The sequence below is a fragment of the Serinus canaria genome, chromosome Z, assembly GCF_022539315.1.
Source record: "Serinus canaria isolate serCan28SL12 chromosome Z, serCan2020, whole genome shotgun sequence".
Taxonomy (NCBI): domain Eukaryota; kingdom Metazoa; phylum Chordata; class Aves; order Passeriformes; family Fringillidae; genus Serinus; species Serinus canaria.
In genome coordinates, this window is record NC_066343.1 from 29,934,351 (window position 1) to 29,958,606 (window position 24,256).

The 24,256-nt window shown below is 41.9% G+C and overlaps 1 protein-coding gene across 1 annotated transcript in view; it reads left to right on the forward strand.

The window, feature by feature from the left end:
* Nucleotides 1–18,625: 18,625 nt before the first annotated feature.
* Nucleotides 18,626–24,256, forward strand: part of RNF38 (ring finger protein 38) — a 103,597-nt gene continuing 97,966 nt past the window's right edge. The window contains exon 1 of the mRNA XM_050986674.1: nucleotides 18,626–19,151. Coding sequence (XP_050842631.1) covers nucleotides 18,626–19,151 — 526 coding nt within the window. The remainder of the gene's footprint in view (nucleotides 19,152–24,256) is intronic.

Genomic DNA, 24,256 nt, shown 5'->3' on the forward strand with positions numbered 1-24,256 from the left:
TTACAGAAGCTCCAAGTTTCTTTCTCTCAGTCTGACTGCTTGTGACCTCAGCACTTTTCACTTCCTCAGGCACTGTGCCCTTTCTGCCAGCCCTGGCTGAGTAATCATAGTTATTTTCTCATCTCAAAAGACAGAAGGGGAAATGTTAATTTTCTACTTACAAACTAGCTCTCCTTAACTTGCTCTTCCTAACAGACCTGTAATCTGTAATAAGATACTTACTGGCTAAGAAGACTCACACTGGAAACCTCCTTCCTCATACTCAAGGGTTTGCATTAACCTCAGTGAGAACCAGGCTAGCAGGACAGATGAAGGTAGACCTTTATGCAAAAAGTTTCTAAATTAATCTCACAATCAGGAGCAAAATCTCCAGCTTGCAAGATCAAAGTCAACACTACCAGACATTTCCACCCCAAGCAGAAGTAATGCAGCTAAAATGTGCAGGACAAGGGCTGACACCAAGGAATTGGTCACATTTTTTCTACTTTAATTTTCTGGCAGCTTTGAAGCAATCAGAGTTTCTCCCACCATCTGAAATGATGGAAAAAAAACTTAGAAAATTTCCAAACTAAAATAACAGCAATAGTCCTTAGGTGGTCCTTTCAGATCTGTGCTGATTTCCATGGCAGTAATTGGTAAATATCCTCTTGACTAAGTGAGCAATCACACTCTCACATATAGACCTTAGCAATATCTTTTCTCAATTCTAAGACTGATTATTCTGTTTGAATATTTCAAGACAGAACCAGGAGATTATAATTAAGAGGGGAAAAAAATAGGTGATGTTCTAATTTTCCTTTTTCTAGGGAAAAGATGGGGGAAAAAATGAAATGGGAAACTCACCACTCATCTGCAACTAGGATGTTACCCTTCTGAGGACTTTCCAAATGTGAAAATGAGGGATTTGATAAATGAAAGCAGTGGTATTTTCATTCAGAAGATAGAATGCAAAAGTTCCAAATTCTTTTGTAGGTAACTCGCTCCAAGTTATCTACAGTAGCAATATTCAATGGATCATGTTAGGGTAACGAAAGGTTTCTGCAAAAGTACTAGGAAAAGAAAATATTGTTCATATAGATAGAGAAAAAGAAATCCCACCTGGAATGTATGTAGCATTTAATAGCCAGTGCTTTAGAAAGAAAAGCAAAAATTTAATATTATGAGAACATTCTATTTTTCTAGGAGAAATGTGTAAGAGGTTCTATGTAAAGTGACAGTCATCTGAGGAAGGCTGGAGTACTGTTGTGTGATTGAAGGTTTTGGTTTAAACTTTGCATGGCTGTATTAAAACGCAGCAAAATTGCAAAATTGACTTGGCTTATCATTTTCAATGGTATTCACATTAAAAAAGGAACTGTACTGCAGGTTTTGTGCCAGACTATGGGTGGTTTTAACAACATGTATTTCTTATTCCTAAGAGACTCATACTATTTCCCGTTTTCTCTGAAAGACTGTGCAGCTTGCAGTACTATCCTAAGTATCAATATGGAAAATCACAGATATTGTGCCATTTTCTATCCAGGATTTTTTTCTTATAACTGGAGGGAGAATCTAAATATTTATTCAGAGCTGGAGCATGAGCACAAAAGGAGATCCAGCACCACAAGCAGGCAAACAGCTACCAAACCTCACTCAACTTATTACTTCTTTTGTTGCTCATTGCCAGAAAGGGGATATCTGTATGCAAACAGATGTTTCTAATCAGCCTCATTTGCTACCTGTAATTTATAGTCTCTAAAACCACACTTGTTTCTATGAAAGTGTAACTCTCAGAACAAGATTCATGAATAACTGCCAGGGTACCTTCTTGTCCTTTTGGATTTTGGACAAAAGTACTGATAGCCCTCACTCAGGCTATAAAGCCACTTCCTCTGCAACGGGTGAGTATCCCAATCAGATTTATTGAGAGTAAGAGAAAACACTCTATCCTGGTGTAGGAAACTTGACTAACAGTGCTGTGTTTTGCTGCAGTTAGATAATCATGTCAATTAATGCAAAAATGAGAAGGAGCTGTTTTGGCCAAACTCTGAATTTTGGGGAACATACCCGTGTTGCTCTTCATACACTTAGATCTAGTACAAGAGCATTGTATTTGTAGGGTGCCAGTGCCCCAACGAAGGAAGGAATGATGAATCTGACTACATGTTCTCAGAAGGCTAATCTATTATTTTATGATACTATAATACATTAAAGAATGCTACACTAAACTGTACTAAAGAATAGAGAAAGGATACTTTCAGAAGGCTAAAAAGCTAATAATAATGAAAACTTGTGACTCTTCCCAGAGTCCCGACACAGCTTGGCACTGATTGGCCAATGAGTGAAAACAACTCACACCAGAATCCAATGAAACAATCACCTGTGGTTAAACAATCTCCAGACACATTCTACATGAGCAAAACACAGGAGAAGCAAATGAGATAAGAATTGTTTTCCTTTTTCTCTGAGGCTTTTCAGCTTCCCAGGAGAAAAATCCTGGGCGAAGGGATTTTTTCAGAGAATGTGAATGCTACACAAGTGTTTCTTCAAGACTGAACACGTAAACCTTCTTATGTGCGCTCTGTGTTTCACTACACATTTCAGTTTCTTCTTTAGCTACTGATATGACAGGAGGGTCTCTGGCTGACTTGTACTCATGGAGAAAAAGCCCAGATGTAAAAACAGCCTGTAGGGGGAAAAGGAATGACAAAACAAAATGAAAATGTCAAATCCGTTCTTTTGGTAGATATACTGCAATAGTGCCCTGATGGAAATTATGGCCAGATGAAAGACATATCCCAGAGTAAAACTAGTCTGAAGCATCTATAACAATGGACTCTATATTGTTGATAGAAGTTCAGATAATGGTGGACAATAACTCAGGAAGGACCAAATTTAAAAGCAAATACCAAGGTGACTGTTGATCATCATTACCCTCTGAAGACAGCCTGCTTCTGCATGGCAAAAATTCCCACAAGAATGCCAACACCTAAAATTCTTCAATTTCTTAAATTTCAGTCTAACATGTAGCATCTCTTGAACATCTAAACCACGCTCTTCCAAAAACCGTAATGTACGAGAAAAAGTTCAAACCAGCACTACAGTCCTAAACAGGATTATCCTTTTTTTGGGTGTTTTTTTTTTTTTCTGCCCCAGGCTTTCCTCCTCCAAAAGACAAGCATTCAAATAGGTGGTGACATTTGTGTTTTTAAAAGGCAGATAATGAAACAGTTTGCAAAGAGTACCATCTCTTCTAGACAGCACAGGCTTTATACAAGTAAGTATACAAGTATACAATACTTTGTGCAGTATACAATCTGCAACCTTCTCAGTTTCCTAAAAACTCAGTTCTCTGTCATATGAATCCTTGGTCTGAAATTAATTTCAAAAGTCTAAAATATACCTTAATTTTTCTTGCTGGAAGAATAATCCTCTCAGTGATGTGATCTACAGAGAGAAGGTGGAGAATCATGAATCCCTGACTTAAAGATATACCCTGGAGTTCTTTCCCAGCTGACTTCCTACAAGATCTGATAGTGGATTCAAATTTATGGTTCTGAGCTAGCAGCAAACTGCCAGACAATCATTAGACTCATGCAACCCAAGACCCCCAACACAAGAAAGAATCAGGCCTGTTGGAATGAGACTAGCAGAGACACAAAGATTATGAGAGGGACAGGGCACCTTCTCCATGAAACCGGGCTGAGAGGGTTGCATTACTTAGGCCTGGAGGAGAGAGTTCTCCAGAGAGATCTTACAGAATTTTCTAGTACATAAAAAGGCCCTATAGGAAAGCTGGAGAGAGATTTTTTACAACAGCATTCAGTGACAGGACACAGTAGGATGTCTTCAAATTTACATAGTAAGTTTACATATTACGTAGTAAATTTACATTTATGTAGTAAATTTAGATAGTAAGTTTAGATTTGATATGGGGAAGAAATTCTTTACCATGAGGGTGGTGAGGCATTGGAATAGGTTGCCCAGAGCTTTTAGACACTGGGAGGTGTCCCTGCCCATGCCAGGGTGTTGAAACAAAGCAATCTTTACGGCATTTCCAACCCAAACCATTCTATGATTTTATGAAATCCTGAGATTCCAGGACCCAACAAAAAAAAATCAGGTCCACTTTGAAAAAGCGGGCACATTTTTGAGAAATGCGACATTCATATGCCAAGGTGTCCAAGAACTGATAGAGAAGCTGGAAGCCTCTGCACCATGCAGAGTCAGTTATCAGTCCAGTGCTCAGGGCAGTCTGCACAATTTCCTGCAAAGTCTCCACTGCCAATATACAACAGCATCTGCTCCAGGGTTGTGAGCAGATACCAGTCCTGACTGTGACACTGGATCTGCCCAGAGGTGTTCATGACATGTATTGTGTCTATGCCTGGTTTTAAACCCATGGCTTCCAGGCTTTAGTTGTCTCCCATTTATGGAGCACAGTGCACTTGCTGCCAGAAGATGTTTTTCATCTCCTCTTCTGTACAACAAGATAGGAATGTGGTCTAGCAAGGTGCTAAGCCCCCAGGTTGGGAGCAAAAAATATGAAACCATTATTCTGTCATGGCAAGCACCAGCCATGGGAGTGAAAACTGCTGACTTTCAAGTTAGTACATTGGCAGATGGCTTACCCAGGTATATAATGCCAGTGTGGATACTGTAGATTTTGTATCTTTTTAAAAATGCACCAGACTTTCAGTCATGTCTGGCTGACTGCTGTGTTCACATCTAATGTTAAACAGCACATTTGCAGTGTGAATACAAGAACGGTGGCAATTAGCTTATATCAATAGCTACTTGTTTTCACTTATTTTGTTATAAGAATCTCAGGATGCAGAGAATCATATTGTGCTGAACCTGCATTTTCAATGATCTCTGAGTGTTGCTGCATGCCTAGTTTGTGCAAGAATTTGTTGCAGAATTTGTCTTTCAAGAATTTGTCTCTCTTATGCCGAGACGTTTCTGTGAAAATACTGCTGTATAGCTATTGATAGAGAAATACTCTAATAGACTATTGAAATTACCAACTGTTTAAAATTTGAGACAAATATCCTTTTTCCTCCTGAGTGCTGTTAGTAGAATAAATGTAGCTATTATTAGAGTGAAGAGTCTATCTTGTAGTCAGTGTTAGGCTCAGGTAAAATACCGCTTCAGCAGTAAGCTCCTCTCCTCTCTTTGCACTTCCTCTTGTATTGTGTGGTACTACATCCAACATGCAGACCAGTTTTGGAAACACATCTTCTAAGAACTGATCTCTAGTCTAACACTGGCAGCTCACAACTATTTGTTGCTTGGAGCAAATTTTCAGTTTACCAAGCACAACTTGTAGAAAAGTTTGTGGTTTATTCCAGTCTTTGATTTGCTGGTTGGTTGTGTTTATCATAAACCGCAGAGGGTTGTGAACTGCCATGCACCAAAGATCTTAATTTCTATTACTACAGCATCCAAATAACAGGGCGGCTTCAAAAGCTTCCTGTAAGGTGTAATCCACAGTCTAAGGCATTTCTACTCTATTGCTGAAAAAAATGTAGTCATGTAGTCATTAGGTAAAGTCTGACTACTATAGAGGAAAGTATATAATAGCTTTACATACTTCTGTATATAGATGTGTTCATGCTCAATAATATTTCTGATTCTCCCATTTAGTATCATTTCATTAATTGATCTCTGGACTCCCACGTAAGGAAAAGTACAGTTCCACCAAAGGCACCCACAAGAGTTTTTTATGTGCTGAAGGCCCACACAACGTTGTTCTGTAATCAACACCAGGTGTTAAAAAATTCAGAATCCAGAAAGAAACAGGAAAAGGCAGTACCTGGCACCAAGGGAAATTGTACCAGCATAATCAACACTCATCCTTAGTAAGGTGTAGGTGATGGAGAGGAAATGCAAAACGCTTTGCACAGCTTCCAGCACCAGCTGAGCAGCTACATATAAATGTCACAATGTTTTTTGCCTCCAAGACATTCTCCGTTCAATGAAAGTGTAAAAATATCTCTGCTGATTAAGACAATGCAGATGTTTTGCATTGTGTAGTTAATATTTTTAACAAGACAATTGAGGTTTCGTGTAACAATGGTAAAAACTGACAAACATGTTGTCATAAACTTTTTTTTTTTTTTTAAGGGTAGGGGGGTTGGGAAACCGCTATTCACACCCCTAGCAGGTCCATCATATATGATGAAGAAGGTTAATGGTCTGTGAGAAAAAACCTCATCTTATAGTGACAGACAGGGCTGCAATGTCCTTCTGTACAGGGCCAAAGGAGAAGTCAGTGGTGGGCAGACCACACTTCTAATGGCAACTTATGCAGGTAGATAGTGATAGGACAAGGAGAAATGGTTTGAAACTTTAAAAATATTTTTTTTAAAAAAAGCGTGCATGTGGGGAAATTTAGATTAGATGGTAGGAAGGAATTCTTTATTCAGAGGGTATTGGGGAACAGATTGCCCAGAAAAGTTGTGGATGCCCCATCCCAAGGCTAGGTCAGATGCAACCCTAAGAACCTTAATTTAGTGGGTGACACTGCTGCCCATGGTAGGCAGGGTTGGAACTGAATAATCTTTTAAGGTCCCTTCCAACCCATGCCACTTCATGATTCCATGATAATGCTGAGGCTAGCAAAGATCAATTCCCAAATTTTTGCACTGCTCATTTTTGCAGGATTTTGTCATTAATAGTTTAATCATGCCTTGAATTTTCAATCTGTTTAAAGGCATAAATATTTAATCAACATTATTAATTCCATTTGTTACAGCTCCTCAAAGCATGATTTCTGGAGATGGTAAACATTTAACATTGTTTTGCTGAATGGATGTTCTATATAGATTTTTAAAATACTGATAGCTAATAGATAACCATGAAAAGAAGTAGTAGAAAGTTCGTTTTTTTTTACTTTGAAAATGCCAGTTTCACAAAGTCTTGTGAGATTCCTGAAGGGCATAATGTGCATTCGTCTAGCCAGTGTGATGAACTCCTGTTTGGCACAATCAGTGCTCAAATCTCAGCTTGGTCCATGAAAGCCACTGAAGATCTGGACCATGACATCTCTGAACAGGACTTTGATGCCTGAGTCATGCAGGCATTTAAGCATTTCCATCTAAATCTTTTACTTTTGAAAAAGGTTACTAGGCCTATAGAGCTCCCTCTTGGTGAATCCTAAGTAAGTAATCCCACTAGGTACATGGAGCTAGTTGAGGAATTTTCATTAACAATCACACTGAGCCTCAAGGCTCAACAGATGCCACAAGTGCTAGATTTCAGGGTCCCCTGCATGTGTGAAGGAATCGAACCAATAATGCTGATGAAGAAGATGTGAGTGTGTGTGCCATTGTTCACCAAGAGAAGCAAGAGGAGATGCTACTTTGTAGTCTGGGCCTGTGTTTTTACCTAGGAAAACACCTCTGACGTTGCTTGAAGAATCTGGAACTAGTGGTTTGCCAGAATGTCACCCTAACTCCACAAGTGTCTGCAGACAATATCCACAGTTCCTGCTTAGAAATTACTGGCCTGCATTAAAAGTTAAAATTAGCAACATCAGAGAAAAAAAAATCGCATATCCATGTTTTATGGCTCTTTTTCTTTGCTGGGAAGCTCCCCACCTCTGAAACCATGGCAGTAGCCTACTGTTGGCAGATGGTGTTGGCAGCTAAACCCCACATAACCACTCCCATCAAGTGGGACGGGAAAGACAATCAGAAGGCTTAAAGGCAGAAAAATCATGTATTGTGATAAAAATAGTTTAATCAGTAAAGCAAGGTCTGCACAGGCAAGCAAAGGAAACCAAAGTATTCATTCACCACTGTCCCTTTGCAGGCTGTAGGTAAACAGGGCTCCATCATGCGTCTTTTCCTTATAATCATCACCAATGTACAAAACAAAATTAAATTAAAATTTCCTTTATAGATATTTTCCAGCTATCTGTACCTTTTTACTCCTCTCATGTTTAGTCAACTAATGTGCAGTCCTGCTTCTGATGTTTGCAAGACTAATAAACTTGTCATGTGAGGAGGGTTGTCCTATGACTTCCAGTTTCTCATCACTAAATCTGAACTTGATCTCCCTTGGCCTAAATGGAGGACAGGAGAAGGTGGGGGAATAAGCAGCTTTTACTGCATTAATCAGCCCACACCTTCAAAATGAAGACTGTAACAGTAACCACTCACATGGCTGATGTTCTATGTGCTGAAAGCATGAACAGCATTAGAGTTCCTAGCACTAAACTATAGCCAGAAGTATAGATTTGGAATTTGCATTTTGCAGAGAGCAGCACTCATCTGCTTGGGCCATTTTTAGTGTTGAGCTAAGAAGCATCAATAAGCAGAGTGGGATTTATGACCCAGTTAGCAGTGATTATGACTACTTATCGGCAAAAGAAGTTTTGAATTTTTTTTTTTAACAAAAAAAGGAACTGACATCTTATTTTCAGAGACATTTTCAGAGATGATGAAGTTTCTGCATATCTTTTGCTTCATACTTTTATGCTTCTGGGTGTATTACAAGTACTTGTAAGTGCATATATGTATTTTCATATTTATGTATACATACAGCAGGAGTATATCCCATTATCGGTAGGATGGCTGTGCAATTCTTTCAAGAAAAAGGCCAGGATTTCCTGTGGTCATATGTGTAACTCAAGAAAGCTCTGCAGGTTTGATAAGAGAAGCAAACATAGAGGAGCAAATGCCTGTGGCTGTTCTCCAGATACTGCTTGTCAATACAATAAATTGACCTCCATTAGTTAGTGAACACATTGCAGATTTACAAACCAGAGTGGGCACTTTAGACCTCAGCTCTGTCTTCAACTTTGGCTTCCAAGTACGTCAATATTGGACCTTTAGACTAGTGCTTGTCTTACAATTTTCTCAGGAAAACAATCTCATCTGATGTTGGAATCTTCAAAAAAAAAAAAAAGAAAAAGAGGTTTTTTTTGGAAGCTAGTCAAAAAACTGAATATCGCCTGTTAAAAATGTGGATATGGTAGTTCATTCTTTGTGCCATCTAGCCTTGACATCTCCTGCCTCTTTTTCAGTTTTTCTGCTGCAAATCAAATAATTCTTCAGTACTTCTTGCAACCCAGAGGATTTTCCTGTACATTTTTAAGTTGCTTCAGAGAACTCCTTTTGGTAAAGCTGCACAGGTCCTGAAGTTTCTCACTGAGAACAAGGTCTTTGCGTAGCATCAGAAATGAGGTGAGAGCAGAGATGAAAAATATGCACTAGTGCAATCTAGTTGGCTTGCTGTAGTCAAAGAGGAGAGAGATTTGGTTTGTGCAAGAATGTTATACTACAGTACCTCAGGGCTTCATAGTCCTCCATGTTGTAAATCTTCCTGAACTGTAGAAGAGAAGAACTGGAGTGGAGAGTGGGGATTAGAGACTGGAAACAGCTGGGACACAACATGAAGTCTCATCGTTTCTTGACCTGCAGAATACATGGCCAACATAGCAGCAGTTCCAGAGTATGGCTTATTAAATCAAATTGAAAAGGGTTTCCTAAAATTTCTCTTCCTGCAGGACTGTCTGAATCGATTCTGGATCTTGTTCCAGTACCAAGCTCCTGACATTTGCATCTTCTCTACAGGCAGTGAGGTACAGTGAGGCATGTATAATGGAAGATATAATAAGTACATGCCATGCTGGATTTGGGGGACTTAGCTCTACCTCATAGCTGGGCTAGAGAGTTCTTATGCCATCTTGGGCACCGTCATCCTGACCTTCCAGCAAGAATCCTGGACATGATGATGTGAGAGGCAGACACTATAGCAAACAATGAGTGAGTCTGATGTCTTGGCACCACAAAGGTGGAACACCAACTGAGCTCTCCTCCCTGCATCTATCCCCACAGCCACCTCTCAATATCTCTGATTTAAGCAAGGTTCTTTCATCTCTGTGAAGAATACGTCTGATGCAGGGATTCTGGACTCTCTTTTGATATATTATTGACCACTAAAACAGGAAATTGACCTTTGGAGACCTTTGGAGATTTGTATTCTTATTGATACACAAGTGAAAAGCTCTTGCTTGGGAGTATTTGCTTCTCAGTGTCTGGATATATTGTGTGTTCTGTCACAAAACCCTCTCAGACACCTGCGTGCTCCCAGTTCTGCTGCATGCAGACTCATGATCTGTCTGTTATCTGTTACTGCAGTACCTTGCCTGCACTATCAGTCACTCTAGGCTGCTGCAAATCGAACACCAGCAAACATCTTCTAACAAACATCCAAGGGGTGTGAGCTGTTCAATTTGTTTCAGCACCAGCAATTATCACATTATGTTACTCATAAGCTAAGCTGATAAAGTCACAAATGACATTTTGTTTTAGGTACTAATCAAGGAGTTGTGGTCCTCCAGTGTGTCCCTTTCATCTGGTTAGCAGAGTGGCTTCAAAAGGGCTCAGCAGAAGAGCAGACATGCTGACTTGTGATTCCAGCTGCCTCAGGCAAAAAGGCATTTGTTTGGCCAAATTCATCCAGAAAATCTGCTATTGTGAAATATGACAGGATTTGTACTGATCAAGAGGGAAAGGCATCTTAGTCAAAGAGGAATTAAAATATTCATTATATCTCAAGCATGCCATCCAGTGAGGGAGTCTCCTTTTAGAGCCTTGTCCTGCCTCCTTTAATTAAACTATTTGCAGCACCTTGCTCTGGAGATGGTTTTACAGAAGAAAAAGGGCTGTCCACAGAGAGAACCATTAAGAAGCTGGGTAAGACACAGCACACTTAACCTATTGTACACTTCACTGCTCAACTGTCTCCACATGTTGACTAAATGCACCTGAGGGGTCTTTCTGAAAGTCATAGCAGACAACACATTCTACCACCCCACAGAGCTATGTACATACCTCATGGATACAACTGTACAACACTTACATAACCCTAAACAGACACTCCGTGGTCATGTGGAGGATTTCCCCTGATCAAACCAAAAGGGTTTTTGTCATGAAGAAGAAATTCAAATGGAAATGGCTCAGCAATGGCAATTTGTGACTGAGGAATTACTTGGTGTAGTTCACAGGAAGATTTAACTGCAGAACTGGTTTAGCTGACTGGAAGCAGGAATACCAAAAACAGATCAACCACCATACAGAGGAGTGAAGATTCTCTTGCTGATGAGGAAATAAATGCTCCAGTGTTATCTTGCAGGATCATGTAATTCAAGTGTTCAGGGGCCACTCTGGTAGACAGAGCTGATGCTGGGGAATTACCTCAGTGCTTGGCTGAGGTGCTCCATACACCTCATGGAGCATCATCTAGTGGGTGCAGGTGCAAGTGTACACACAGATTCAGCTCATGCTGCATCTTTGTAGACTCCCTGGAGAACCATCAGTAACAGGAAAACTGTGTCCAAGGCACTTTACATTAGATCTCTTTATACTAAAGTAAAAACTCATGTTTAAGGAATGAAATAAAATAGTCATTACCTGTGTATTCTTACATAATGTAAAGTCATACTTGCCTAAACACAAGGATCAATTATCAGCTTTTTTGCTCATATATCAGCCAATACTTTACCTCAAAGTCTTCTTCTAGTTCCTTCCTCTGTATTCCTTGAAAAATAGATTCTGGAACTGCCAGGAGTTTTTCCTTCTCCATCCACAAAGAGGTTTGTTTTTTCATATATTAATTCTGGATGGGAAATGGCTATCCAGACTGTATACGTGGACATACACATATGCTCATGCATGCACATCAACATCCTCTCCCCCTATTACAGACACTCACCAAACACCAACACGAGCCTTAGTCTGAACTTAAATTAACCCACTAAAATGAATTGGCTTTGAGAAACCCACACTAGTTCCAGAAGTTTGTAAATAACAAATCCTTCAAAGACTAGTAGGCAATGTTGATCTTTGCTACCTCATCCTAGATTTGTTTCTCTGTATGCATGGATGTGTTGGGGTGTCACTGGAGAAAAGAAGGAAACTCAGCACAGGTTCTCCTTTAACAGAGACAGATGTTCTCCTGCTCTGTTGGCAGAATCCTTCCTTTTCACCAAAGTAATGCAGCATGTCAAAGCAAAAAAAGAAAAAAAGCATGTGCATCAATGAAATATGTAGCTCTCTCAAGCGAGGAGATAAATATCACAGTGTAATCAGTGTCTCTATAGTTGTGTTTTCTGGTTTTGGTGGATGAATAAATAATTTCTCTACTTCTTGCTAAATATGCCTAAGAGTGAAATGCAGCCTCGAGAGGCACTGAGAGACAGAGCCTGTCAATTCTGAATGTAGACATCTTGTAAATTCTCTTTGTTCTTCAGACCCACACAGTCACTAATGATGGGTTCTGTCATTCAAACCTATTTTTTAAATTTCTGGTTTTATTTCTCCAGGAAACTTCAGCCTGGGATAGGAGAAATGACTTCAGTGTGCATTTGATGGGAAACTACACGCAAAGCCTGTGAAACATTAAACAAGGCAGACCATAAATTCTATTACATAAACAAAAACACCAGTGCTAATATTCTGTCAATGCTCTAGCTCAAGCCTGTACTGTCCTCTTTTCACTCTAGCCTGTCCTCTTCTCCCTCTGTACCTAAACTCCAGTTTAAACTAAACTATGATTGATAACACTTCTGTTCTGAATCAAATGGCTGTTTGTTCTCCCTAACTTTTAATTCTTTAGGGAAGGCACAATGATATTTAAAGGCATTTGATGGAAAAAAACCCCAACCTTTAAATTTGGCCACAGTTCAAGACTGCATACTGATTATTTCTTTAAACCAGGCTCTTTAAGCTCTGTCAGTGAATAAGCAAATACAAACCTAGCTTTCAGAGTATTCCTTGCAGGTCTTCCATTGACTATACATACATTTCTTGCACACTACGGTGCAGCATCAGGAAGGAGACAGTATTCTCACTGCAGGTAATGATTTAACAATTGATGTGTTAAATGTGATATATTTTTGACGTGCAGAGAAAAGCAATATGCCAATATACCAGCACAAGAATATAAAAGCTAATAAAACAGAACATAGTTACAATGATCATAGCATATAAAATGTAATATGCCAGATACAGTTAGTGTGAAACCCATAAATATATCACACCAATGATGTCCAGCAGTTTGTTCAATTTCTCTTGTGATTCAGAAAATTCTAGCAGGTATTAGGGTTGATTGCAATAGTCACCTGATTTTGTTACATAATTTGTTTTTCATATCTATTTTTTCAGGTTTCCAGTTCTTCAATTTGAGAGCATGTTGTGTTCCATATTGGTCCTAAGGGTACAGGCCAAGTTGAAACCCAGAATTCTGCCAGCATTGATGTGAGCTTTTTGATATTTGGACCTCACTGTGCAAGTTACTGCAGCAATTACCAACTTTTGTGGATTTACAATATAGAATACCAGACTTCTCAATGCAAGGGTTAGCACTGTCTAACACACGAAGCTTCCTATCTTTTCAGATGTTGTCAACATTGTCTCCAGTTATAACACCTCATCATCAGTGCATTAATAAAGTTCCAGGGAATACTTAGTATACTTTCTAGATAGTTACTTTCTGCAGTATGCAAGTTGAATGGCGGCGTTCACTTTTTCATTTATCAGTTCCTAGCGGAGGAGAAAGAAGTCTTGGATTGTATCCAAGCCTCAGTAATGACTAGTTTAATTCTCACAGTTTCCCTTATTCCTTTCCCTTGAAAGTTCAGCAAAGTGACTCTGTTTTTTGAGAGATAGGTGTTGAATCCTCTTCTGATTTCCTGAATACCACACCAAGATACTTAAGGTATACTGCTGGTGTTGTTCAGTACATGCATCTTATTCATTAAGAATATTAACTATATCACTTTTCTGGGAACAGCTGCAGTGAGTAGTTCAGGGACATTGTTCAAGGCTCTGTAATCTGCTGGCAGCCACCATGTGCAATGAGATTTTTTTTTTTTTTACCAGCAGCTACACAGGGAGAATAAGACTTGGTAACAATTCCCCGCTCTATCAGTTCTTCTATCAATATAAATTCAAAGTAATATCAATTCAATGATCTATTCTTTTATCAATCCACAGGGTGGAGAGCATTCGAGGGTAACTTGTAACGTGAAATGTCAACTAGCTTGCTATGGGATAAAGGAGCAGCTGTTTGCAACAGATTGACAGCCAGGGATGTATTTGCATAAAGCAAAATGAGAGTCAAAGGGTGGGGTGCACCTTTTTCCATTTTTCCCATGAGACCATCCATGACTGTCCCTTGAATACACACTAGCTAAAGAGCAGGAGATGAGTGAGCATAGTCCAGGAATCTAACTGCCTAAAGGTTAGCTTTTAAATCTGTAATAGCAGGTCTGCTTTTCTTCAGTTTGATGTTCCCTTCAGTCTGGCTACATTCTTCTACCATTACATGGTAGCTGTGACAATCATGCTATTTCACATTGGGTTTAAATATTAGCCACCATGTCTAATAGTCATTTGAAAAAGCTGATCTGTATTTCTGCTACTGCTTCTTCAGAAACAGAGGGATGCATGAATGGTGTTTTACAGTGTGGGATAAAGCTGCATTGCCTACTAAAAACAATGTCCTATTCTCCACTGTAATGTAGAAGAGCTTAACAACATCCCTCTTTGATGGGCATTTTAGTGTATCTGAAGACTAGAGTAAAGGAAATTTAGAATGACTGAAGCTGTTTTTCCTGGGTTTCTTGTGGAAAACCTGTGCCATCACAGGTCAAAAATCTTGTCATCTACATAGAGCCTGACTGTCAGGGTTAATCCGGAGCAGCTACTGAAAGAATGAGAAACATCCTGCCACTGATACAATAAAATACATGATGAAACCACCTACCCTTTTGACTGCACTGTCCCTTCAACATTTTATTCCTCATACTCATTTGAACTGCATATTTTTTCCATACAAATCAAAAATTATTGGAGAAAAGTCACTGTAAACCAAAGAAGGGTTAATTTAGATTAGGTACAAGGGGCTTAAGAAATGTGGGAAGAGAGTTTACCACTGAAAACTGAGGCAAAAAAATATTGAGTACCTCAGCCTTTTCTGTACTAGACCAGTTATCCTGTCTTATTTATTGGAGGCTTACATTTTCTTTAGTCTCCTTTTCTGACCACATACCTGCAGAAGTCCTTATTATTCTTATTATTGTGGTAAAGTTTCTTCTCTGGTTGGGCTATCACCTGGATTAAGACCTTAATGCACTCCAGGAGTCTCCTGGCCTGCTTACAAGAAACAGAAATTGCTGTGCTATTTTCCCAGCAGATGTCAGAGTAGTTGAAGCCCCCCATCACGGCCAGAGCCTGGAGTGTGAAACTTCCCTGTAGCTGAAGTTTAACATTAACATCCTCCCCTAGGTCTGGTGGCCTGTAGTAAGCATCAACCATGAGGTTCCCCTTGTTGGTTTGACCCCAGTTTTTACCTATACATTTTTACCCATTTCACCTGTTCATTGCTGCCTTTCGATGGCAGCTCTCTGTAGTTCATCCATTTTCCACAGAGAGGGTATCATGATCCCCACTGCTGCCCACTCCTCTTTCCTTGCCTGTCCCTTCTGAACAGTTTATAGCCACTGATGCAGTGCTCCAGCCATGCAATTCGTCCCTCCACATCTCAGTGACAGTGGTTAGACCACAGTGTTCCAGCTGCACAGCAGTTCCAGCTGTTGCTGTTACCCTGTGGGCTGTGGGCATCGCCGCATGGGCACTTCACTTCACCACAGATTGGCTCACCCCTTCAGATGAATGCTCCCCAGTGTCTCTTGGGCATTCCACAGGTCATTTATCACACCAATTCTCAAGCTCCATTATCAGTTTTTCAATCTTGCCAGCCTTGCAAATTACTTGCAGTAATTTTCTTTTTCTAATGATCAGGGACTTCAGCAGCACCAGCAGAAACAAAACAGAGAAAATGAAGGACTTATGGTAGAAATCATCCCGTTGCAAAGTCTGGCTTATGCAAAGTCTTAAACACCACTTCAGAGGCTATCAGCTTTTAAGAGATGCTCTGGGCACAGTGGATATTTGACTTTTTCAATTTTTATTGAAACAATATATCTAATCCCACAGTTTTCAACATTGCATCACAATAAGAACCCTGAAAATCATACACATAACTGATTCTTCCAGACCATTGGGAGAGGTATGGAAACCTGGACTCCAATTTTTTATTGTTTTGTAGGCAGCATTGCAAGTTTGTAAACTTTATAACAAAAATCACAACAAAGGAGAAAAAAAAGCTGTTTATAACTTTTCCCTGGATCAATTTGATATCAACTACTAAGGAGTGTAATTCTGGATAGCCAGCAGTATGTTTCCATTTAGAAAAACGAGTTAACAGTTGTTTAAAACGTTAGACAAAACCTTGTCTTCAAGTTACCTGAAGACCTTAAGCAGATCTGAAGGCTTTTTGTACACTGCTAAAAGGTTGCCTGTTTTCCGAATGTAGCACTTACCCTAATAGGGTTTTAGACTAAAGGTAGTATCTCTTATCATACTTGAGTAAAATGACTCCAGGAAAAAAAAAATAAAAAATCTGGATCTAGCTTTTGCAACGATGTAATCTTGAAAAGGCCTTATTTAAATCTAAAACTAACAGGAAAATGGAGCACCAAAGCTCCAGAAGCAAATGAAGTGCAGTGCACCCCAACTGTCAGGTTATGTCTGCAAGACTCCTGCCCCAAATTGCACAGAAACAGCTTTCCTGAACTTCCAGTCAGTCTGTAGTCTGGAGTGTGTGTTAGACCAACAGCTGAAGTAACTTCATACTGTAGAAATACCTCTTGCTTATTTCTGGAAGATAATCCACATACAAAAATATCAGAAAGATTGTCTTACCTGAAGGACTGGTGCTATTTTCACACCTTTTCCTGTAGTGTATAATTAGTATTCAGATTTGCCATTTTTGGAGGGCTCACAAAAAAGGAAGTCTGTGCCACAATGCACTTTTAGGTATAACCTTCAATATGGGAGTAGTTTTAAAGCAACTTGCCACCAGGAAGTGAGTGAAAAATGAATCATCACAAAAGCAATAGTGGCTCTGTTCATCACTTTCTGCCAGCTGTGAACTGCCAAGAGCTTCAGGCAGGCTGCATGTGCATGCCAGAGAGCAGCAATCTGAAAGAAGAGTAGACACCTCGGAAAGCTGAAGTGTAAGGAAAGTACTTTAGACCCTCATGTTTCACAGAATCAGGAAATAGGAGCTGTTGAAGTTGTTTCTGATCTCAGGGCTGGAGACCTAAAACACTCCATGAAGCTTGAGCAAACAAATCAAGAAAGGTTTTGAATAACCTTAAAAAATTGTTGGGACACAAGAATCACATCAATTGTCTGCTACAAACCCCAGAGTTTTTAATCCTCTGGGAAGTCATGGTCACCTGCTCCCACATGGGATGAAAACCTCAACCAAATGACATAGAGTGATGGAAAAAACTGGCATAGTGGGCCAATGCTGGCAAATGCTGGATTTGTGGAAATGCTTCCCGCTCACAGCATGGCACAGGAGAAGGCAGCACTGCTGTGATGTGCAAAATGAAACAAATTCTCTGTCTGTACATTTGGATCTCAGAGAATAACTGTTGTTCCACTGAGGACAGCAAGCGCACCCCTCTGGCTAGTAAATTTTGCTATGCATTTTCTTTGTTGATGCATGTGTCATTTTTCCCACTATTCCATTCTTTCTGAGAACCAAACCCGCTGGCCTCACTCCGCACACGCAGCTGTTTCTCCGCATCGCAGACGCGCACGGACGCACGCAGAGGCATTTCCCTCACTTTCAGAGAAACTCTTAGCTGCATCTTGGCTGCGTTCCTGGTGACTCCTCATGTCAATGGATATGATAGAATGCTGTTCGTCTGACAACGTTACCGGCGTCACCGTGATAGCTCAAGGAAATCCCTGTCCTTAACCTATCCCTCTACCGACATCCTTGACTTTTTTGCATATACACCGGCAGGCGCGGTTTCTCCCTGAGAGAGATCGGTACTCACCGCCCCCGCTGACGCCTAGATGGGGCGGTCCCCGCTCCCTACACGAGCCTGTGGGGGCCGGCTCACCCGTCGACGGCAACCTTTGCCACCTGCCCTGGGCCATCGTCCCCGTCCGCAGAGCCTCGTGCCGAGTCGGGGCGGGGCGCGGAGCCTGACAGCGAGGGCGAAGGCCCGCGGCGGCGCCCTTACCCGCGGAGGCGGAACGCGGGACAGGGCGAGGATGGTTCCGGGCTCTGCGCGCCAGGGTTGCTCGGGGACGGCTGCGGCCCGCCGGGGGTCCCGGCACGGACCCCATTCCCGCTGTCCCGAGGGGGCACCGCCGCAGTGCGGGTTGGCCGCGCCTGTGCGCGCCCCGCGGGTCGTCACGCCCTGCGGCAGCGCTGCTGCGGGCGGTGAGAGGCCTTGGGGAGGCGCCGGACTGCTGGCGGGCCGCTGGGGCTAGAGGCAGGGAAGGAAGGAGGGAGGCAGGGAAGGAGGAAGCAGGCGGGGAGACTTCCTCCTCCTCCTCGGCTACAGCAGTAAGCAGCTGCGCGGCTGGAGCGGCCGGCACGGCTGGGCACCGGCCCCCCGCCCGGCGGCGGGCTGCGTCCCGGCCGGAGGCTCCCCACACCGCCCATGCCACCCACGCGTCCCCGCTGGCGCTGACCGCTCCGCCGTCCCCGCGGTGGGGCTGCTCCTGGGGCGGCGGCCGCAGCCGGCCAGCCGGAGCGGGCAGCGATGCCGGTAGCCGCTCGCTCGGCAGCCCCCGGGGCGCAGCCCGACGCCAGCTTCCATGCCCCTGCCCGCCAGCGGGATCGCGGCGCGGCTCCGCGCGGCGAGGAAAGCGGTGACGAGCTGCACCTCCGTCAGGCCGGCGAGGCGGGCCGGCGCGGCAGATGGGTGGCTTCTTCCGCCGCCCCCTTCCTGCCTGCCTTCTCCTCCTCCCCTCCGCCGCCCCCCGCCTCCTCCGTTGCCTCCTCCCCCGCTGGTGGGGCCGCCGTCGCCGCCTCCACCTCCCCCTCGGCTGCCTCCCTTCTCCCAGCACTCCCCCAGACCCGCTCCCGTGTCCGCTCCTGCTCCGGCTTCACGGGACTCGCCATGAGCGGCGGTTCCGGTCGCTTACCGCCGCCCGCCGCCCTCTGCCCGCCGCCGCCCCTCCACGGGCCGAGCTTGCCGGAGGCGGGAGCGCGGAGCCAGGGCCGGGGCAGCCCCGCCGGGCACGGCGCACCCCGCGGCGCCCCGGGCTCCAGAGCCCCGCCACCAGGTGAGCGGAAGAGGGACCCCGGGGGACTGGGAGCGGGTCCGGGCGTCCCACCGCCGGCTGGCAGCGCAGCTGGCCCGCAGGGCCGCGGAGTTTCCCTCCGCAGCGCCCGGGGTCCGTCCCGGGTGGGGGCCACAGGCGGGACTGGACGGGAGGGAGGGCAAACTCCCGCTGTTCTGAGCGCGGCGAGGCGAATCGCGGCGACGGCTGGCGGCAGGCCATGTGTCGCCCGGCCGGCAGCAGACTGCTCGGGGCCGCCTTTGAGCCGGTGCCCGGCGCGGCGATGGCTCTTTCCCCGACGGTCGGTCGGGATGCGGCGGTACGAAGCGCGGGCAGCCCGCAGTGCTGGCGCTCAGGCGGGCGCCTCCGGCTGTCGCGCTGCTGCTGCCCGCGCTCCCCAGCCCCGCGCCCCTGCCCGCCGGTGCAGCTCCAGGGGTTGCGCTGTGCGGGACATCGTGTGCGCTCGCCCTCCCGCCTGCGTCTTATCGCACTTTGATGTGTCCTGGGCAGCGCCGGGACCTCGGCGGCTCTGCCGCCCTGCCTTACGCAGCGGCCGCCGGCCTCCCGCAGCCTGCCGGCTGAGTCCCGCTCCTGGAAGGATATTTGTGTGTGTGAATGTGTGTGAGAGAGAGAGGGAGGGGGCGATGTGTCCGTGTCCGTGCCCGGAGCCAGGCTCCGCCCCTCGCAGCGGGCTGCCGGTAACTGCGGGAATTCACGGAGCACAGTGACCGGTCATACTAAGTTCTTTCGTGGTGCTACAAAATGCTGTGATTGCAAGTCAGACTTTTGCCTTGTGAGACCCCTGTTGAGTGTCTTCGGGGCTCGCATCGTCAGTTCCACAGACGTGTTTTTGGATTTCCTCTTAGAAACCGCTCCTCAGCAGGGTCCCTCTGAGGAGCTGGTTGGTTTCGAACATGTGGTTCGTTCATCCTGAAGCTTCGATGTTTTTGGGATTGTGGTCCTAACATATGGATTGATGTGCTTGTTTATAGTCAAACACAAGAGCCGCTTCCAAGGCTGTGCTGGAGTTTCCCACATGCTTATATTTAAACGCGTGTCTGTGTGGTTTTGGGATCAGGGCCTTAGATGTTCTCCTAAGCTGCTCTTTGTGAATGGCAGCCAGAATTAAGTTGTTTATGCGTATATGAAGTTACTAATTAGGAAGTGGTATGAGAGAAGGTCAGAAAACAAGACGCTGTTCTTTGGGCCTGGAGGGTGAAGAAATGAGGTGTCTAATTAAGTCTTTTCTTAGAATGTATTTTTAGTGGTGCTTATACCTTGGGCACTTAGTTGGGTGTTTATACTGATAGAAATCTTTTTCTGAAATGAAGTAGAGTGTATAGACAAGCTCCTCTTGAAATTCGTGATTGACAACATAGTAAAGGATTACAGTGCAGAAAGTTGAGGGAGAACTTGAATTTTTACCTTTGTATATAGTTCAAAAGCAGCTTTTGCTGTGTCCTGAAACCACAGAGTACATGGGGCAGATTAGTCTCTCCCAGGCCTTCCAAATGAAATATATTAGGAGAAAAATATTTTTCCAGTATACATTATTTGAAATGTAGGTTTTGTCTGATGAAACTATGTTTCAACCTTTTGTTTTAAATTGTATGGACATGGTATAGATGATAACCTTATCTTAAAGCCTGATCTCAAAACCCGTCTTAATCTTCTTAAGCTCTTAGCAGTCCTAGAGACAAATTGACCTAGTATGCTACTGCTGGGAGATAAAAGCTTTGTATTTTCCATGATTTGTAAAGTCATGGTGGAGAAAATTGTGACCTTTACCATACAATATATTCATCACAGGCCTAGTATACAAAGACCTTAACGTTAGATTAAGGAATACTTGATTTTTTTTTTTTTTCCTTCAAAAAGGGGCTTTATTGGGGTTTGTTCTTAAGTTTTGGTATTCACTAGTACAGTTCCTGTGTTTAAAAACCCTTAAAAGTCCTGTGTTTAATCGCAATTGCAACAGCCAGAACGATTTTGCTCAAAAGAGCTCTTGTAGACACCGAAATTGAAAGGTTAAGTTTTACAGTATACTTAAGTCACAGTAGCAGCTGAATGCTTGTTACTAGTCATTGTCTAAAAAATACATAAAACATTTTCAGATAGTATGATATGTGATTCATCCTATAATTTTAAAATAGTGTCATAATTTACAGACAAATCCAGGAGATTTCTAGATTGGGCATGAGAAATATCTGTTTCTTTGCTTGCTTTTCTCCAAAGGAAAAGACTCTTCATGAAGGTCTGTGTTTTTCAGTCAAATATTGGTCACCAGAGGAAAAAACAATTAACTAAACTCAGGCATCAGGGCCAAACTTGGACTGCTTATTGAACATCCTCTTAGTTGTAGTCTTAATCCTAATATATTAACTTTTGATAAAAACCTGTATTGTGTCCTAATCTTCAGATGTCAAGGGGCAGTGAAATTGCTGTGCTTTACAAGCAAGGTTAGGAGAATGTTTGCTATGTCATTTCTCCCAGCAGAAAAATGTGCCGTGATTCTTGGGGTCTCTTTTGGTGTTGTTTCTTTTGTGGCTTTTTCCAGTATGTATCGACAGAATGGAATGTCTCCATTCATGGCTGTCAGATGTGGAAGGATATTGGACTAGAAATGCTTATGATTCTTTACTTCATTTAGAAAATTGATCCTGATCTTAAAAGGCATTTCACTGTGCATAACGTATTTTGCCTCCAGTGGTGTACCTGCATCTCGTTGGTGAAATAAGTAATTCACCTAGACGAAAGATTGTCAGCTAGGAAAAGTGTGTCTGCAGTGGAAAGTCTTAGGTTTTTTTTGTTGTTGTTGTTGTTTTTGTTTTTGGTGGGTTTTTTTTTTTTTTTTTGTTTGTATATTTGTTTGTTTGGGTTTTGCCTTTTGTTAATTTGTTTTTCATTTTTTAGGTTTGTATTGACATTCTCATTTCTGGAAAGGAAAAATGGCTTTTGGAAGTTTTGCTGTATTTACACATGGTGTTATGTACATTACCAGTGAAAACATCTTTTCTCTTAAATATCTTTGTACTCATATCAGCTCTTCGAATGTCATCTGACGAACTCTACTAAGTCTACTTAATAGTGCTTTTTCTTCTTCTGTTGTTAAGTCTTTAGTTAGTTTAGTTGTTTTTTAAGTTGCACACGAGGTTAAGTCCTATATTAAAAGGGGTAATGGAAGGTGCTTATTTTGGCAGATAACTGCGTTTGCTAAGTCTTTATGTGTGGAGAAACTGAAACTTCTGTTGAAAGGATTACTGCCAGTTTTCAAGCCTAGCTGATTGTAAGCATGTGAGGAGTTGGACTTCTTGTGAAGATTATATGAGGTGTCAGTTAAGTGCAGTAGAAAGCTGAATTATTAGTGATTCTGCTTAATTCTGAATATGCTGAGCAGTTGCACTAGAATTGTATGTTCATATTGACACATATAAATTTTTGTGCTTTTAGCAGTTGTGCATACTTATACCATCTCTGTGTGGTACTTGTGGTTTTGTTCTCGAACTGGAGAGCAGTTAATGTGGCTTTACAGTGAGAGTCATATTTAATTCTGGCATGCCTGGTGATAGATGCTAGTTTTTTTTATTTATGACATGGTGATGCCTTCACAGATTTATAACCATATAAAATAAAGTGAGATGGAAAGACAGCTTCTTGGTAGGAACAAGTGAAGCATGTTCAGTCTGTGGAGACTTCTCAAGAGTTACAATTGATTTTGATAGATTAAAAAAAATAAACAAATAAAAAACCCCCCACTGAAACCAGAAAGTATCATTAGAGCATCTCCATTTTAATTTGGTCAAAATGTGATGTAAAGAAATGGCTTCAAGCTACTTCTTGGCTAGAATTACCACAGTATTGTAAATCTATTACTTTGCATGTTTGAACATATTCTATTTTGGACATGAGATTGCAATTACCTTTAGCATATCAGAATTGTTTATTATAATGCAGGCATATTAGTTTTGCTCCTTTTGAATTATAAAGGAAGATAGGAGGCTATGTTTTTACATAAATTAGTTGTACTTTTTGAATAGATTATAGTAATTACAGATTTAATGTTTACAGACATGTAATAAATGTTTGTTTCAAGAAGTTAGTTATAGGAGATATGAATTGCATATTTATTTGGGAAATAAATACTAATGTATTTTCTTAACAATTATTTTCAGATAAGGTGCATTAATTTTAAGCCATGCTTTGTGACTATCACTTTCTTATTCTTATTTTACTTTTAACTTGTAGTATTTACAGAAACTGGAAATTATGATTTTACGGCCTGAAATTGTTCTTTGGAGTTGCCTTTCAGGTGCCAGCATCAAGGCAGCTCAAGTGGAAGCTAGCAAGTGTTGATATACTGCCGTCCCCTGCCCCCAACATAAATATTTAAGGATAGAGACTGAAACAATTTTTTTTAAAAGAAAATGTAGAATATAAAATTAATAGACAATTCTTTTGATTGTAGTTCAGGGAGTATGAACAAATTGATCCTTGTCTAATCTGGTATATTTTAGAAGTAAAATGTGCAAAAGCATAGAAATTAAAAATTCAGAATATTCTCCAAAGTACAAATTTCAGTTTAATAATAGCAAGAAGACCAGAGATATGTCTTTAATTTGGAAAAGCGTGCTCTGCTTTGTAACATCTGCTTATAAAATAATCTAAATTATCCTTTTGGTCTAAGTAATCAAAATACTGAGCTTGAAAAATACATTTGCATTGTCACAGAAAGGTTAAAATGAAAAACTGCTTTAAAGAATACTAATGAGCATGATTGAGAACACTGTAAATTCTTGGAAAAGCTGTGTTCAATTAAAAAATAATGGTGGGGTTTGGAGTTTTTTCTTTGCCTTTTAATGTTTAGTTTTGCTGCTTATACAGCCCTTTTTTCACCCACAAATTATCTTGGCAAAATGAAATCCACATGCAGACAAAATCTCTTCTTTTTCCCTTTTTCTCAGGGAAAAAAAAAAGAAATTTTTTTCTTTTTTTTTTCCCTGAGAAAGATAGGCTTTAAATCTTTTTCAGTGGATGGCTTTGCAGTTTTTTTGTTAGTTCTTGCACCCTAGGTATTTTAAATGATCTCGTATGGCATCTGCTTCATATCA